Source organism: Bos grunniens, chromosome 6 (assembly GCF_055505025.1).
Source record: "Bos grunniens cultivar Pamir isolate PY7600 chromosome 6, Bosgru_T2T1.0, whole genome shotgun sequence".
In the NCBI taxonomy this organism is placed as follows: domain Eukaryota; kingdom Metazoa; phylum Chordata; class Mammalia; order Artiodactyla; family Bovidae; genus Bos; species Bos grunniens.
Genome location: NC_141170.1, coordinates 49,358,321 through 49,374,820, shown reverse-complemented (window position 1 = coordinate 49,374,820; position 16,500 = coordinate 49,358,321). Strand labels below are relative to the sequence as shown.

At 43.3% G+C, this 16,500-nt stretch overlaps 1 protein-coding gene across 5 annotated transcripts in view; it reads right to left on the bottom strand.

Annotated features, from left to right (window-relative positions):
* Positions 1-16,500, bottom strand: part of LNX1 (ligand of numb-protein X 1) — a 131,628-nt gene that overhangs the window by 92,644 nt on the left and 22,484 nt on the right. Inside the window, exon 1 of one of the 5 annotated variants that reach the window (XM_086405754.1) lies at positions 10,215-10,561. The exons of the other annotated variants lie outside the window; for them this stretch is intronic. Coding sequence (XP_086261880.1) covers positions 10,215-10,306 — 92 coding nt within the window. The 5' untranslated portion in view covers positions 10,307-10,561. Of the gene's footprint in view, positions 1-10,214; positions 10,562-16,500 lie in introns of those variants that run through there. 5 annotated transcript variants of the gene reach the window in all.

Below are 16,500 nucleotides of genomic sequence, written 5' to 3'. Positions count from 1 at the left end.
GTGATGGAAAAAGGGCTTCCCTGGTGGCTTACACAGTAAAGAATCTGCCTGCAATGCAGGAGACCTGGGTTTGATTCCTGGGTTGGGAAGATCCCCTGGAGAAGGGAATGGCAACCCTCTCCAGTATTCTTGTCTGGGAAATCCCATGGACAGAGGAGCCTGGTGGGCTACAGTCCATGGGGTTGCAAAGAGTAGGACATGGCTGAGTAACTAACACTGTGATGAAAAAAGTTGGGAGATTATCACTTTAAGGAGAAGATACTGACTCTAAGTTTCCCCTCATAAAGCTTCTGGGTGACGAAGTCATCAAAAATACCTGTCTTGGTTGAATTCATAAGATTGTTCCATGTTTTGGATGTAACAATTGTCTTCTTTCCATTTCCCTCAACTTTACAGTAAATTAAATAATTGCTGTATTTTTTTTTAGCTACTAACCTGGTATTTGGAGTTCGCCAAGTCAACAGGGAAATGCTGAACTGATTGCATATTTAAACTGATTGCATTTTGATATTAAGGGATTATGGTTGTTTTGTGTGATATTAATGTTATAGTACATTTCTTAAGAACTTGTATCCTTTAGAGATAAACACTAAGACATCTGCAGATGAACTATGCTGTTTGGGATTTGCTTCAAAAGATGATATAGATGAAAAAAGCCATGAATTATTAATTATTGGAGATAGGTGTTAATGTACATGGGGATTCCTTATACTCTACTTTTACACTGAAGTTTTCATTATAAAAGCTAAGAATTTTAAAACAAAAATCAACCAAACATGAAGAAATCAGTGAGGCCCACTATTAAAAAAAAAATCCCCACTGTCTTTCATCTACCTGACATAGTTAAGTGACATCAAGAAAAGCAGACAATTTACTGAGCTCTAGAGTGGCACCTTGAGGCCCCTGCATTTGGCATTTTAGATCAGGAAGTAAATAATTTGGGACTGCTGTTGCTTTTCTACTGGCAAAAGAGAACTTGCTGATTCTCAAGGAGAAAAAAAATAAGACCATTAAACAGGATCACTATGCTCTTTGGACAAAGCATCATTACAAAGCACCATTTTGATGAGTTGAGTATAATGAATTGGGAACATGCAGCTTCAATTTCCTTCCAGATACACAAGCTGTAGATTTAAGGGGGAAATGCCCTATTAGACATGTGCTGAGCTGCAAAGCTTTGGAAGACATTGAGAGTCATTGAACACAAAAGGACTCTGGCTCTACTCCCCCAGAATGGACCTTGCTCCTCTCTAGTGGAGCAGGATTTCTCTACCTCACCCCATTTTCTCTGTAAATGCTACGTCCTTCCTTCTAAATCCTAATCTAAACTTGACCTTGGATTCTCAAAACATAGGATGAGAAAAATACAGAGACGGGCAGTTTTGTTTTGTTTTGTTTCCTTTTCAATTTTGATGAAAAAGATAATTTCTTTGAGACTTATCTTGGAAAGCATCTCCTGGCAAACCCATGGAGTTCACTCTGTTGGTTTAAACTTGGAAAGTGCTGGGAGTCGTTAACACAGTGCAAATGAAGTGAGGAGGAAAAGGATGCTGAGGTCATTCTACTGCACTCCTCTCCCTCAACCCTCTTCCTCCTCATTCACACGAAGAAGAGTCCAACAGCAACAGTCTCGACATGCCTTGTGTGGACCTCGGCTTAGTACAAAGCCTTTGGAAAAGATGCTTCCCCGGGCTGTGTAGCTCACGGCCAAATCTGGCTGAAGCCAGCAGGGAGGAGGCCAGTGCTGCCACATGACCTTTCCCTAAAGAAGGGGAAATGGAGAAGTTGGACCAGGGCAAACCATCTTGAAACCCTTGAAAGCCCAGAATGCCCAGTGGGGTGTGATTTAAGGCTCTTATTGGTCTGTTGAACCCCAATGAAGACTGCAATTTGTCAGAGGTGTGTTTTGCAAGTTGGTTCAAGGAAGTTCTGCTAAGGGAGTAGGGGGTGGCTGGGCTCCTTGGACCTGAGACATGTGGTGGGTGTTCTGCGTCTCTAACTCCCAGGCCCTACCCTACTTCCCAGAAGGACACACACAGGGCCGCCTCAGAACTGCTGTTCTTGGCAGTTTCTCCAGAGACATCCTTCCATAGCCTTAAATGATTCAGGTTGCAAAACTGGAGTCATGCATTTTAATTTCCCGAGCATAAAACTCCAGGGGGAATAAACCGTCCCTGTTTAGAGCTACTCTCTCTGCAGGGGTCAGGAAAGAGTGCAATTTCTCCCTCCAGATATGGGCATGGATTCTGTTTCTAGTGATGTCGGTTCCAAACCAAGAATATTTGACTGTAAGTGAGAAAGACAGCCAGAGTTTCCTGCAACCTGAGAAGCCACACAGCAATAGCACAGCACCAGTTTTAGGGACCAGTTATCCCCCATTGGCTGACGGTGCCTAGCTGCCTTATTGATACTTTCATCTTTCAAACAAAGGACAGTTACCTGCTTTGAAGAATAGGGCTCCAGCTGCTGGAAATTCACTCAGACTCTATACCACAAGCATAAACACAGCTTCCACCAAAATATGACACAAAGTGAGAATTGTTTTCAGACACTATAGGAGATAGAATTTGAACAGCTGGGGAAAGATGACAAAACTTTCAATTTTCTGTAAATAGTTTTTGAGAGTTGGGAGTGTATCATAAAATTCATTTCATCATTTCACCACCCCCAACTCTAGTTTCTCCGTGGGATTTTTGCTAAACAAAGTATTTAAAGAAATATTACAAAAGCCACAGATTTATTAACCTGAGCAGCAGCAGCCATTTCAGTTACTCAGGCCCAGTGCTGCTTTCTGCAAAACCTGAGATACAGACAACTTGTCATGGAACTGGCCAAGACACGAGGTGAATTCATTTCACTTAGTTCAATTTAAGCCTGTACTGTGCAGAAGTTGGGTGTACAGAAATAAACAACTCTCAACCAACCCTCCTTCTTAGGACTCAGCAGGCAGAGCAGAATGGATGGGAACGCTGTGGAGGACACACCACAGAGGAACGCAGAGGGACGGAGAGATGACTTTCCACAGGATGTCAGGGTGAGTCGACACCTGAGCTGGAACTGAGGGTTCTTAAATTGTAATGCCCAGAAGGATCACTTGGGGAGTTTTTTGTTAAGAATGAAAATAGGATGGGCCTCATAAGAATCAAGGGGAACTTGAGAATGAAAATGGATGCTCTCCACCCAAGACTTTTGTTTTAGGGAATTGATTTAGAGCCCGAACATCTGCATTTTAAAGTAAAAAAAAAAGTCAGCCCTCAGTTGTTATGTGGGTGGTCCTCATGAACCCTCGCTGCTCCAAGGACTTCACCTATAAGTCTGGACATGCATGAGGCTGTAAATAGACCCAGAAAGGCTATAAGGCTGGAACCGTGCTCATGTGTGTGAAACTCAAAGTCTATTTCTTAAATTTGCCTGGGCATCTAGAAAGTTCAGAGAGAGTTCATGGAAGTCTGGAGGTGAGGGCTTATGAAAGAAAGCACTGCCCTTGATCCTTTCGGCAGGCTTTCTGTAGACCCCAAGAGCAATCCTCAGCTCCCTGCCCCCTAATCTCTGATTGGGACTCCTTTATACTAAACACTCTGGTTTTAGGCTTCTTCTACGGAATACACTCTCCTCTGGGTCACGTCAACAGGTGCTGATGGAAATGTTTAAAGAAGGAGCTGCCTAGGGTCATAAACTCTTGGCCCTCAAGGCCAAACCATGCAGGCAGAAGCGTCTGCTGGATTGCACACAGGTGTTTTTATTTGGAGTTAAGTTGAATTGAATGCCTTTTAGCCAGTATCTATGGACTTCCCTTAGTGGTAAAGCATCTGCCTGCCAAGGCAGGAGACATGGGTTTGATCCCTGGGTGGGGAATAATCCCCTGGTGGAGGAAATGGCAACCCACTCCAGTATTCTCACCTGGAGAATCCCATGGACAGAGGAGCCTGGTGGGGTACAGTCCATGGGGTCACAAAAGAATAGGACATGACTTAGCAACTAAAACAACATCAAGCCAGTATATATGTATACATGTTTACTTTATGTATCATGTATGTTATACATAATATGTATATTATTATGTATACATATACATGTTTATATATATATGAAAGTGAAAGTTGCTCTGTCCTGTCTGACTCTTTTGTGACCCCATCCATGAATTATCACCAGATGGTCGACACCGTAATCAGATTGATTATATTCTTTGCAGCCAAAGATGGAGAAGCTCTATAGTCAGTGAAAACAAGACTGGGAGCTGACTGTGGCTCAGATCATGAACTCCTTATTGTCAAATTCATACTGAAATTGAAGAAAGTGGAGAAAACCACTAGACCATTCAGGTATGACCTAAATCAAATCCCTTATGACTATAGTGGAAGTGAGAAATAGATTTAAGGGACTAGATCTGATAGAGTGCCTTATGAACTATGGATGGAGATTTGTGACATTGTACAGGAAACAGGAATCAAGACCGTCCCCAAGAAAAAGAAATGCAAAAAAGCAAAATGGATGTCTGAGGAAACCTTACAAATAGCTGTGAAAAGAAGGGAAGCAAAAAGTAAAGGAGAAAAGGAAAGATATAAGCATCTGAATGCAGAGTTCCAAAGAATAGCAAGGAGAGATAAGAAAGCCTTCCTCAGTGATCAATGCAAAGAAATAGAGGAAAAGAATAGCATGGGAAAGACTAGAGATCTCTTCAAGAAAATTAGAGATACCAAGGGAACATTTCATGCAAAGATGAGCTCACTAAAGGACAGAAATGGTAGGGACCTAACAGAAGCAGAAGATATTAAGAAGAGGTGGCAAGAATACACAGAAGAACTGTACAGAAAAGATCTTCATGACCCAGATAATCACGATGGTGTGATCACTGACCTAGAGCCAGACATCCTGGAATGCAAAGTCAAGTGGGCCTTAGGAAGCATCACTATGAACAAAGCTAGTGGAGGTGATGGAATTCCAGTGGAGCTACTTCAAATCCTAAAAGATGATGCTATGGAAGTGCTGCACTCAATATGCCAGCAAATTTGGAAAACTCAGCAGTGGCCACAGGACTGGAAAAGGTCAGTTTTCATTCCAATCCCAAAGAAAGGCAATGCCAAAGAATGCTCAAACTACTGCACAATTGCACTCATCTCATATGCTAGTAAAGTAATGCTTAAAATTCTCCAAGCCAGGTTTCAATAGTACATGAACTGTGAACTTCCAGATGTTCAAGCTGGTTTTAGAAAAGGCAGAGGAACCAGAGATCAAATTGCCAACATCTGATGGATTACGGAAAAAGCAAGAGAGTTCCAGAAAAATATCTATTTCTGCTTTATTGACTATGCCAAATCCTTTGACTGTGTGGACACAATAAACTGTGGAAAAATTCTAAAAGAAATGGGAAATACCAGACCACCTGACTGGCCTCTTGAGAAACCTATATGCAGGTCAGGAAGCAACAGTTAGAACTGGACATGTAACAAAAGACTGGTTCCAAACAGGAAAAGGAGTACTTCAAGGCTGTATATTGTCACCATGTTTATTTAAATTATATGTAAAGTACATCATGAGAAACGCTGGGCTGGAGGAAGCACAAGCTAGAATCAAGATTGCTGGGAGAAATATCAATAAGCTCAGATATGCAGATGATACCACCCTTATGGCAGAAAGTGAGGAAGAACTAAAGAGCCTCTTGATGAAAGTGAAAGAGGAGGGTGAAAAGGTTGGCTTAACGCTCAACATTCGGAAAATGAAGATCATGGCATCTGGTCCCATCACTTCATGGCAAATAGATGGGGAAACAGTGGAAACAGCGGCTGACTTTATTTTTCTGGGCTCCAAAAGCACTGTAGATGGTGACTGCAGCCATGAAATTAAAGGACACTTACTCCTTGGAAGGAAAGTTATGATCAATCTAGATGCTGGGAGGGATTGGGGGCAGGAGGAGAAGGGGACGACAGAGGATGAGATGGCTGGATGGCATCACCAACTTGATGGACATAAGTTTGAGTGAACTCCGGGAGTTGGTGATGGACAGAGAGGCCTGGCGTGCTGTGATTCATGGGGTTGCAAAGAGTTGGACACGACTGAGTGACTGAACTGAACTGAACTGAGACAGCATATTAAAAAGCAGAGACATTACTTTGCCAACTGAGTGACTGAACTGAATCATGGATTATACAGTCCATGGAATTCTCCAGGCCAAAATACTGGAGTTGGTAGCCTTTCCCTTCTCCAGGGAATCTTCTAAACCCAGGGATCGAACCTGTATACATAATATGTATATTATATGTTCGGTAGTTAGAATAGGAAAAAGGAGTCCAGAATGGTGGTGGCTAAAAGACAAGGAAGGGAAAAGCCCGTGAAAATAGAACAAAGGAAGCTCAGAGGACCCGAGTGAGGACCTCAGGTAGGACAAACAGCACTCCTGGCTAGCCCAGTTTACACAGGGCAGGCTCAGGGGGAGGAAAAAACATATAAAAAGAGGAGCCAAAGGGCTGGGGCTCTCTCTCTCAGGCTCATACTCTCTCTCCTCTTCTCTTCATGTCTTTTGGGTCAGCATGCCCTCACACCTCAAGGATGTATTTTCCTTTTATTTTCTAAATAAAATTGAGCTGTAACACGGAGCTGTACCACTGATCTGTCCAATAGCTGTAACACAGTCTGTCCGAGAACTGAGAGCTGTGACACGGCCTGTCCAAGGGCTTTAACGTCTGTCACCTCAAATTTTGTTGTGATGAGATAGAACCGAGGAAATTACACACTCCCCTGACATTATATATACATATATATGTGTATGGACTTCCCTGGTGGCTCAGACGGTAAAGCGTCTGCCTACAATGCAGAAGACCCGGGTTTAATCCCTGGGTTAGGAAGATCCCCTGGAGAAGGAAATGACAACCCACCCAGTACTCTTGCCTGGAAAATCCCATGGATGGAGGAGTGTGGTAGGCTATAGTCCATGGGTTTGCAACGAGTCAGACATGACTGAGCGACTTCACTTTCTATTTCTTTTCGTATATGTTTATATATACATATATATGCATACATATTTGTACACCTACTTTCTCAGCAGTTGATTGGAGGCCTCAGGCCTTCCTGTAATCTTAGATCTGAATGATTCACATGTTTAGATAACTCCTGCCTGGTTCCTCTAGACATTTGAGTTTGAGACCCCTGGGGACCACATCTTAAATTTGAATCCACTTACTGGATTAACTCCAGTTTTCCAGCTGGGATGCTAGGGAAGAGGACTCAGGCTGAGGGAGTCTTGGTGTCAGAGAGAAAGGAAAATCCAGAAGGAGTTCTGTGGTTGGAAGCTCAGGACACAGGGCAAGCTTCACCCAAGGCCTGGACGCCAAAGCCTAGACGAGGGTGTCAGAAAAAGCCTGGTTAATGCACTCCACCTTTGAGATCCCAGCGGCCGACAGTAGCATCTCACCACCCTGTGGCTGAGAATACTGAGCAGATCCACCCAGCAGTGCCACTCACAGCTCTCAGTTGTTTTCTAAGCTTTGCTGACAACCACAGCCACCTCTTATCCTTTCTGAAACTCTGCCTGAAACATTTATCTGTGCATCTCTGATTCTGCCTAATTCCTTCCTAATTAAAGTTCCTGCTCTGGCCCCCATCTTCTTGCCAAGCTTTCCCTGATCAATTTCACTGAAATACACAATCTCCTCCTCCTCTCAACTGGTTACCTAACCTACTGTCTAAAGACTTACCCCTTTATGTCTTAGATCATTGTTTATATTTCTTATCTATATACATTTTATCTTCTCAATTAAATCCTCAACTCCTTGTGGGTAGGTGCTGTGACTAATTTTTTACTGCCCAAATATTCCTTCCAGTACATGCCGCAGTACCTGAACCACATTGCAGGTGGATTCTTTACTAGCTTAGCCATAAGGGAAGCCCCAGTACCTGAAACATGTCATTAATTCACTGATTAGTTCACTATCACTAGCAGCATCAGGTAACAGCTGCACAGAACTGGGAGCTTCCAAGAAAGTTCTATCAAATCAGTACAGGAACGTGGTATTTCTAATTTCCTCATATCATGCCTCCTGGATTGCTTCACATTGGGTGGCTAACTTGAATTCACTCAGAAAAGTTGCCTTTGATTCATGCATTTGTGGAAAAGAAAACTGTAAGAGCCTGCCTTTAATTAGGCTATAAAGGGAAAGTAACTCAATGGAAGGGTTCCTCATTAGCACTTGACATGGGTTGAATGGTGGCCCCTAAAAACATGCCACCCAGAACCTGTGAATGTGACCCTATTTGGATAAAGAGTCTTACAGATGCAATTAGACTAAGGTTCTCAAGATCATCTGGATTATCCAGATGAGTCCTAAATCCAGTGACATGTATCCTTATAAGAGGGGAAGAAGATGTAGAACTGGAGAGCACAAACCGTAGAAGGCTGTGTGAAGATGGAGGAAGAGACTGAAGTGATGCAGCCACAAGCCAAGGAATGCCTGGAGCCCCCAGAAGCTGGGAGAGGTGAGGAAGGATTCTCCCCCACAGCCCTCACAGAGTGTGCCTATTGCCACCTTAATGTCAAGCTCCTAGCCCCCAGAACTGTGAGAGATTAAATATGTGCTGTCTTGTACATAATTAGTTGCAGCCGCTCTGGGAAATTAATACAGCAAATAACAAGGATAGTAGATGGGGGTGGGGGGTCGGGGTGGAGAGATGCAGGTGGAAAGGGCTGGGAGGAACACTTGCTGGCACTAGATTTGAGAGATAGCTTCAGCATCCATCATGAGAGAGGAAGGGGCTTTTCCATAATCCCAATTAAATCTGCCATCATATGTTTTTCTAGAAAAGCTTCCACAATGTCATTATTACCCCAGAGATGCTCACTATTCAGGCTTAAGCCAGATACTTTCTCTATGAACCTTCTTATCCAAGGTGGACTGGGTTTACATTCCAATAAGGTAGGAGGACCAGGAAATCCTGAAATGAAGAGTCCTCAAAATGAATGTCCTTCATAGACCCAGGTCATTCATTCTCTTCTCTGCTTCTGGAGCATTTATTGAGCATCTACTGCGCTGGGCAAATTGATCAGTCTGCCTAACTATAACAGAGGCACTGGTTATATCTAAACATGTGAGCATCTCTACTTAAATCTGACCAGTCAAGCTTTTCTATTCTGGGATGTCTGGACTCTATTTAGAGTCCCTCTTTTCAATTACCCCCCACCCTGACTCTAATTTATAAAGAAGCAACTCTTGCTATTTTTACCTGTCTGGTGAGTAAAGAGAACTACATTTCTGTAAATACTCCCAACACTGAGACATACACAGCAGCACTTTTCATCTGATTGCTAGAAGCTGTTCACATCAGTCTGCAATCCTTTTTCAAAGCTTATTAACAGTAACAGCCTGAAAAATATCACTGTAAAGATTGGGGATGTGAGTCATTTCCTCTTACAAAATGAACATAGGTCATGGAGGAAAATGTCTTTTTTTTTTTTTTTTTGAGATGCATAATGAAATATTTAGAGGTAAAATGTTATGATGACAGGAATCTACTCCAAACCACTTCCATAAAAAATAAAACAATGAGGAAAAATTGGCAAAATGTTAATCATTATATCTAGGTGATATATCTAGGTATATCTAGGTATTCACTGCAGGGTTCTTTCTGCTTTCTGATTATATCTAGGTATTCACTGCAGGGTTCTTTCTGCTTTCCGATGCATAAAAATTATCAAAAATAAAAACAAAAAGGGTGTAGATTTTTTACATATAGGGCTATCTTGCCCCCATACTGACACTCTTGGTGTTTTCAGGATTAGAGACCGACTGTCTCAAAAAAGGATGATATCTGTTTATAACTAGAAATGTCCAATAGAGACCTCAGGTCTGTACACGCAGCTTCTGTTCTTAATGGTCCTTTGGTTCTATTTATGGAGGGAAGTGAAGAAGCAGCTATTGAGAAAAAGCAGAGTATCAAAAAAAAAAAAAAGAAAGAAAGAAAGGAAGAAAGCAGTGTTGGCACAGATGCCAGGGAAAAAATGCCTTGCTGGGAAAGCACTGCATCAGTAAGATGATGTTTCTCTGTTAAGTCACAGACCGCTAAGCACGCGACTTCAGACTACTGGCAGGATGTTTTGTCCAAGTGCATCTAGTGGATGTGGAATTTATTCCTCTAAACCGACATGCTGGCCCAAGGATGGACTCGGTCCCACCCCCGACACCCCAACACACAGACACAGGCAGGCACGGTGAGAGGGGACTCACAGTTCTGAGTATAGGAAGTGCAGATTGCCCACATTGTCAACGTAGTTGGCAGGGCTGAGCCAAGGCAGGATCAGCAACAGAAGCGCCTTCATTTTCCGATCAGGGTGCAGCTTTTTCTCCCCCCACCAGCCACCTTCTTTCTGTCTGTCAGTGGCAGGGGCCCAGCCCAGCCCCCCCCTTAAACAACCTTTGCCATGTTCCCACAATCAGCAGATCATAGAGAATCAGACTCAGAGCCCTTAGCTGGAGCTGCGTTGATAAACCACAGGCTCATATGAGGACGGTGAGGTGCTCTGATTCTCAGATGGGGAGATGTGAGAACGAAGGGCCCCACCAAGGCTGGCGAGAGGGTTAGGCTGAGAGCAGGCAGGCTGATGCCTGGGAAAGGGACCTGCCCCCTCCTGCCGACTGGTTCTTAGGAAGCAGCTGGTACATTTACATCACTGGCTGGGAGCAGACGGGCTGGAAGCTGATCTGTGTTGGAAGAGGGCATGAACATGGCACATGCAGAGCCCACTGTGTGAATAAGCAGATACTCAGAAGCTGTCCTCCAGCTTGACTGGAGGATGACACAGGTTGAAATCAGCATCTTTGGAACAGAGCCTAGAGAGCTGAGCTCAAAGTGAGTCTTTGGATATTGTTGCACAGGAATGTTAATAGGAACCAGCTCCACCTCTCCATGTCTATTTAGAATATGTACTTAAGGTAATTTACCTGTCAATGTCCTGACCACACAGACAGAGGTAAGGGAAGTGATGTCTTTCCTGTTTATTTTGAAAACTGTCCCTATGACAGAATAGGTTGTGCCATTCTCTCTGAGACTAATCAAAAGCCTCAATAGACAGACATGAAGTTCTTTAAAAACAGTTTATACAGACTCCTGATCAAGAAGAAATGTTATTCCATTCCTCCTGCTCCCTGGAGTAATTGAATTAGGCTCTGACACTAGCTGCAGGATTCTGGGCATTTCACTGAAGCTCTGAGCCTCAGTCATCTCATTTTTGAAACAGAGCTAATAATGCCTATTTCCTTGGTTCTGTGGAGGCTGGACCACAGCATCTCTTCCACCTTTGAGGTCTATGATTCCAGACCATACTACCTGTCTTAACAAGAGGGCTTCTTTGCATGCCTAAGCTCTGAAAACCATAGAAGCCTCAGATTCCTCTCCTTCCAGTTCATATTTAAGAAGATGAAAATCCATTTTGGTAACTAAAGACCCAAATCTTAACAGAACTGGCTCAAAAAGATAGTTACATTAACCATAACCGGGCAATTACAACAAACTCCACTTCACAGGAAGAAGACTAGGGAAAATCTACAGGATGACACCAACTGCAGGTGCTAGTGGTAAAGAGGAGACATAAGAGACATGGCTTCAATCTCTGGGTCGGAAAGATCCCCGGGATGAGGAAACAGCGAGCCATTCCAGTATTCTTGCCTGGAGAATCCCATGGACAGAGGAGCCTGGCGGGCTACAGTCCATGGGGTCACAAGAGTTGGACATGACTGAAGCGACTTAAACACACACACACACACACATATACACAAAAGCAGGAAACTGGCATGAGAGATTTGCATTCATCTTTGACAGTGCTAAAAGACTTTAACTACAGTAGACCCTGAGGATGTACAGATTTCACTTCTACAGTTTAGATCTGAGATACACAACCTTGATAAAGCATGGCATCTATAATTCTTTGGAGGTCCTAATTTGAATTCCACTCCCTTTCTCTGGTATGCAAGAGAGTCAGAGTCTGTGAAGAGCATAAAAAAGGAAGTTAGGTTTGGAATTGAGATGCTGTCATCAAACAGGCTTTGAGTCTGAACCCTAGCTCTGCCATAAATGAGCTGTGCGATACTGGACATGTTGCTTAATCTCTCTTAACTTCCGTATCCTCCTTTGTAAAGACAACAATAGTATGCTTAACTCACAGTGTTGTTATGAAGGTGGAATGAAATAATGCCTGTAAGAACAAAGGACTGCATGAGTGTTTAGCTGTTGTTGTAAATGTTATTAATAGCCACTAATAATTGTGGATGAGCCTGGCTGGCAGATCAGTATCCATTTCCAAGAGGCTCTGCTGGTCTCATCCTGGCCCTTCTTTCCTCCTGCTCAGTCTTTTCCTGAATACAGAGTTTCACAGAGTCCTGGGACATGCTCATCTTGAATGTCCAGGATCTACTGTATAGAGCATAACTCATAAGTAGCATCGTATATAACATAGACTATGGGCTTCAGAGTGTGCTGGATTGTATTTCTGATGATCTTGGGTAGGTCAGATTGCTTCTCCAAGTCTCTATTAAAAAGAAAGATGTCTACCTTTCACTTCTTGCATTTCAAAAGGATAAGATGCCTTAATGGATATGAATGCAATATTAAAATGAAGGTACTGTTTTTTATTGTTTCTGTCACTCTTACAAAAACAGCTGGTTTCCTATTCAATATCTAATCTCATCTTCTTCTTTTTAAGAGCACCTGTGTTTTGTTTATGGTGGTGATGCACTTTGCCTCTCCCACAGGCAGGCAGCCACGTAATATGACAATGGCCAACAATGTATAAGAAGAAATTACTGGGTGACACAGCCTAGAAAGCTCTTTAAAGGAGGGAGTCTCAGTTTGTACACTGCATTTTGCCTTTGAGGCCTGGTTCTTTTTGCCTGGAAATTGGATGTGATGCTGGGGCTTGAGCAGCCATTTTGAGGCCACGAGGTAATGATTATGAGGATGAATGCTAACTGAAAAGCAGAAGGAGCTTGGATTCTTGATGGCAACATCATACTAGTTGTGAGCTTCCTAGCCCCAAACTTTGTGCTAGATGAGAAAAAGGAAACTTCTACATAGTTAGATCAATATAACTTGAATTTTTTATTACCCATCCTCAGATGTAGTCCTATCTAATATAATCTTTGGGGAATAAAATCCTACTTTCAAATGGTCATGGATTGCTGTAAACAGTACAGTCTTAACCCTAATCCTTGCCTCCAGGCTCTGAGTCCTCTTTATCCTTAAATGTCAGCTCAGACATCACCAATCATCAATCACCTCCAGTTTTCTTGTATTTTTTCCTTGTCACTAAGCAGGGAACTCCTTGAGGGCAGGAGCTCTATTGGTCCTGTTTTCTACTGTATTCTCACCACAGCGCCTAGAACATAGTAGATGCTCAATAAATATCTGTTGAATGAAAGAGAATTCAACTCGGTTAAAGAGACCATTTCTTGGAATAGTCTTTCTTGATCACAGGCAAATTAGCAAAAATAGACTTCAAACTTCATGAGAGTGATGGCAGGGGTTGAGCATGTATATGGATGGATAATAAATGCCCAGGAACCAAGGTAAGGAATATTTCTTGGAATGGGTGTCTAGGAGAATGTGATTTCTTTAAAGAATTGCTTGGAGCATAATCTGATGGATGCTCAATGGTTCTCTCAAAAACAAAGGCAGAAAATTGCCTCATCTCTTCTGTGCCCAGGAGAACTAAAAGAACAGCTCTCAGTTAGGCAGGGCCAGGAGAAAGGGGGTTCAGGGTTGGAAAGTCATGTGAAGAATGCATTAAGTACAGTCAGAGTGGAGATGTTAAGCCAGGCTACAATGACCAACGAGACTTGTTATTTGACCACCTTTCCATAGGGTAATAGTCCCTGGTCCTTTACTCTGGCAGTAAAACCTTCCCCACCCTGTAGGCAGCTAGCTGAGTCTGTGTTTATGGAAAATGGTACAGAGAAGGGTCTGAATATTCACTGGAATGACTGATGCTAAGGCTAAAGCTCCAATACTTTGGCCACCTGATGCAAAAAGCCAACTCATTGGAAAAGACCCTGATGGCTGGGAAAGATTGAGGGCAGGAAGAGCAGAGGGCCACAGAGGACGAGATGGTTGGGCGGCATCACCAACTTGATGGATATGAGTGTGAGCAAACTCTAGGAGATGGTGAAGGACAGGGAAACCTGGCGCACTGCAGTCCACGGGGTCACAAAGTGTCAGACGTGACTGAGCAACTGAACAACAACAACAGAGAAGGGCCCTGATAGAAGAAAAGGTCAGGAGAGGTTCCAGCGTAGGTCTTCGGGGAAGAAATGTCCAGGACATTGGGTTTAAACTTAATCAAGAAAATAACCCTAGAGAGTCTTCAGTCAGGCATGCCAATACCATCACATTTTCACTCAGGACTGTTTTCAAAACACTGAACAATGAGCTCTTTATTTGTGCTAAGTAAATACTGAAGGGGGTCAGCTTTACTGTCTCACGTTTTTATTACCGTCCATGAGAGAGAAACTCAAGGGCAAAGTGGCTTATACCATGAACTCAACATGTGTGTGTTTTCAAATTCTCTTTTACCTTTCAGAGGTCATTTTCTCAGAGGCAGAAATTGTGGCTTATATAGATTTTTCTTTCATTCTGGGCCTGGCCTATTGTGGATTGTTGATAAATATTATATATGCACAGAATGATACTGCAAAATAAAGATGTAGTCTTGAGACTTAAAAAATGCCCACTCAGGATCAAAGAAGTAAAAGCTTCACTTCCACACACCCTCTCACTGCCAGTCTGGGTCAAGAGAGGTGCACTGAATTGACCCTCTGCTGTGCCCCAACTGCGCCCACTGCCAATATCCCTTGGTAGGGAAGTCTGCCATTGCACTCAACAGCCCATCACTCTCGTGGGAATTCTTTATAGTAGACCCATATGATGGGAGTCTGCAATCATCTAAGAGCAGAGGACAACAGAATTATCCAGAAGATTCCAAACATCAGCTCACATGCTTAGATTTACTCCCATAGAAGAACTCTTCAATCTGAAGTTAAAAATAGTCACCCAAGTCATTGCTGGTCCAGCCAGTCATGCACACCCACAGTTGCCCATACATGCTTTACTTTAGGATTTATATTCAACCCAAGGTCTGAAGTAGTAAGACAATGTTTACAAATGACATAAATTCTGCAGAAAAACAGGCAGCATCCCTGATAACCATAGCATGCATGATCCTCCAGATAGGCCGTGAACAGAGACCCTGCAGAAATAGTTCTTGAACACAGGTTATTTACTAAAGGGACAATGGAAACATTCTAAATGTGATTTATTTCTCCAAGAGCTTAGTATTCAAGGAGTCAACTAAAATAAATTCCCATTGCACGGGCGGACAAACCGCCTATAGGGAGCTTCCCGTGAAGCCCAGGGTTGCTAGCTCTCTAGGACCCCCTGGAAGGACATGTGGATCCACGTCAGTCTCCCCGTAGTTATCAACCAGAATTACAGTGAAGTTCTCCATTTTAGGTCAATTCTCAGCCTGACTACTTTATATTCATCAAAGTACCATCAGTCAAATAAAATATTTTTAACTCTTTACATTTTAAATACTGAAATGAAGAATGCAAAATTTATAAATATAAATTTGTCTTCTAGTACAAACATATGACAAGACTTCCATACAAGCAGCCACCGACCTGGAGGCCTCGTATCGGAATGCAAGGAAAACACCAGCTTCCTGGTAACGTGTGAGTTTTCCTACTTTAAGAGACTCAGCAGTAATAGTGCCTTAATCTTAACCTCTCTTCTAAGAGGAGGAAGAGGTAGTCTACTGAACTGGTTGGTCACAGGCCCCGGGCCCAAGAGGGCTCTGGAGTCAAGTTCTAGATTAGCTCCGGTTTCTGAATCCTGGCCAGTAAAATGCTCAGGGAGCAGGAGGCAAGGAAGTATATATTAAGCATTTGATGACTAACAAATTCAACGTATTTTTGGAAATGTTGGTTTTAACCTACTTAGGAAGCTGAAGTGTGGAGTCACAGCAAGTGTGGAGGCCCAACACCTTGCCCTGAGAGTTCCCTCGTCACCGAGGGCTGCTGAAGGGGAGGGTGAAAGACTCTGAGGGCCCAGCTCAGACATGTGAATTCAATTAGCTCTGCACATCTCGGTATGCGCTGAGCATTCCGCAGACCTTTCTCCCGGGCTTCCTGGAGGTGTGGGGTCATGCAGCCAGTGTGGGCAGCTGAGGTGCACCTGAGTCATCTCTCTCTCTAGACCCTAGAAGCCACCTCCCCCGCACCCGCCCCACCCCACCAGTCTCCTGGAAGACCTCCCCCGGAAGCACTTCTTTCCAGCCTTGCTCTCAGCTCCATGTGCTATCTTATCCCAATTCTTAGGGATATTCTCGGCCCCAAGTCAGTGCTTGATGAGGGGAGGAGGAAGGGCTGCCGTGTTTTCACTCTCTCTCTTCAGAGTGCTATTTCTCTCCTTGTCTCTGTCCTCTCTACCCATCTCCTGCAAAACTCCAGTAGTGGGCAGAATACT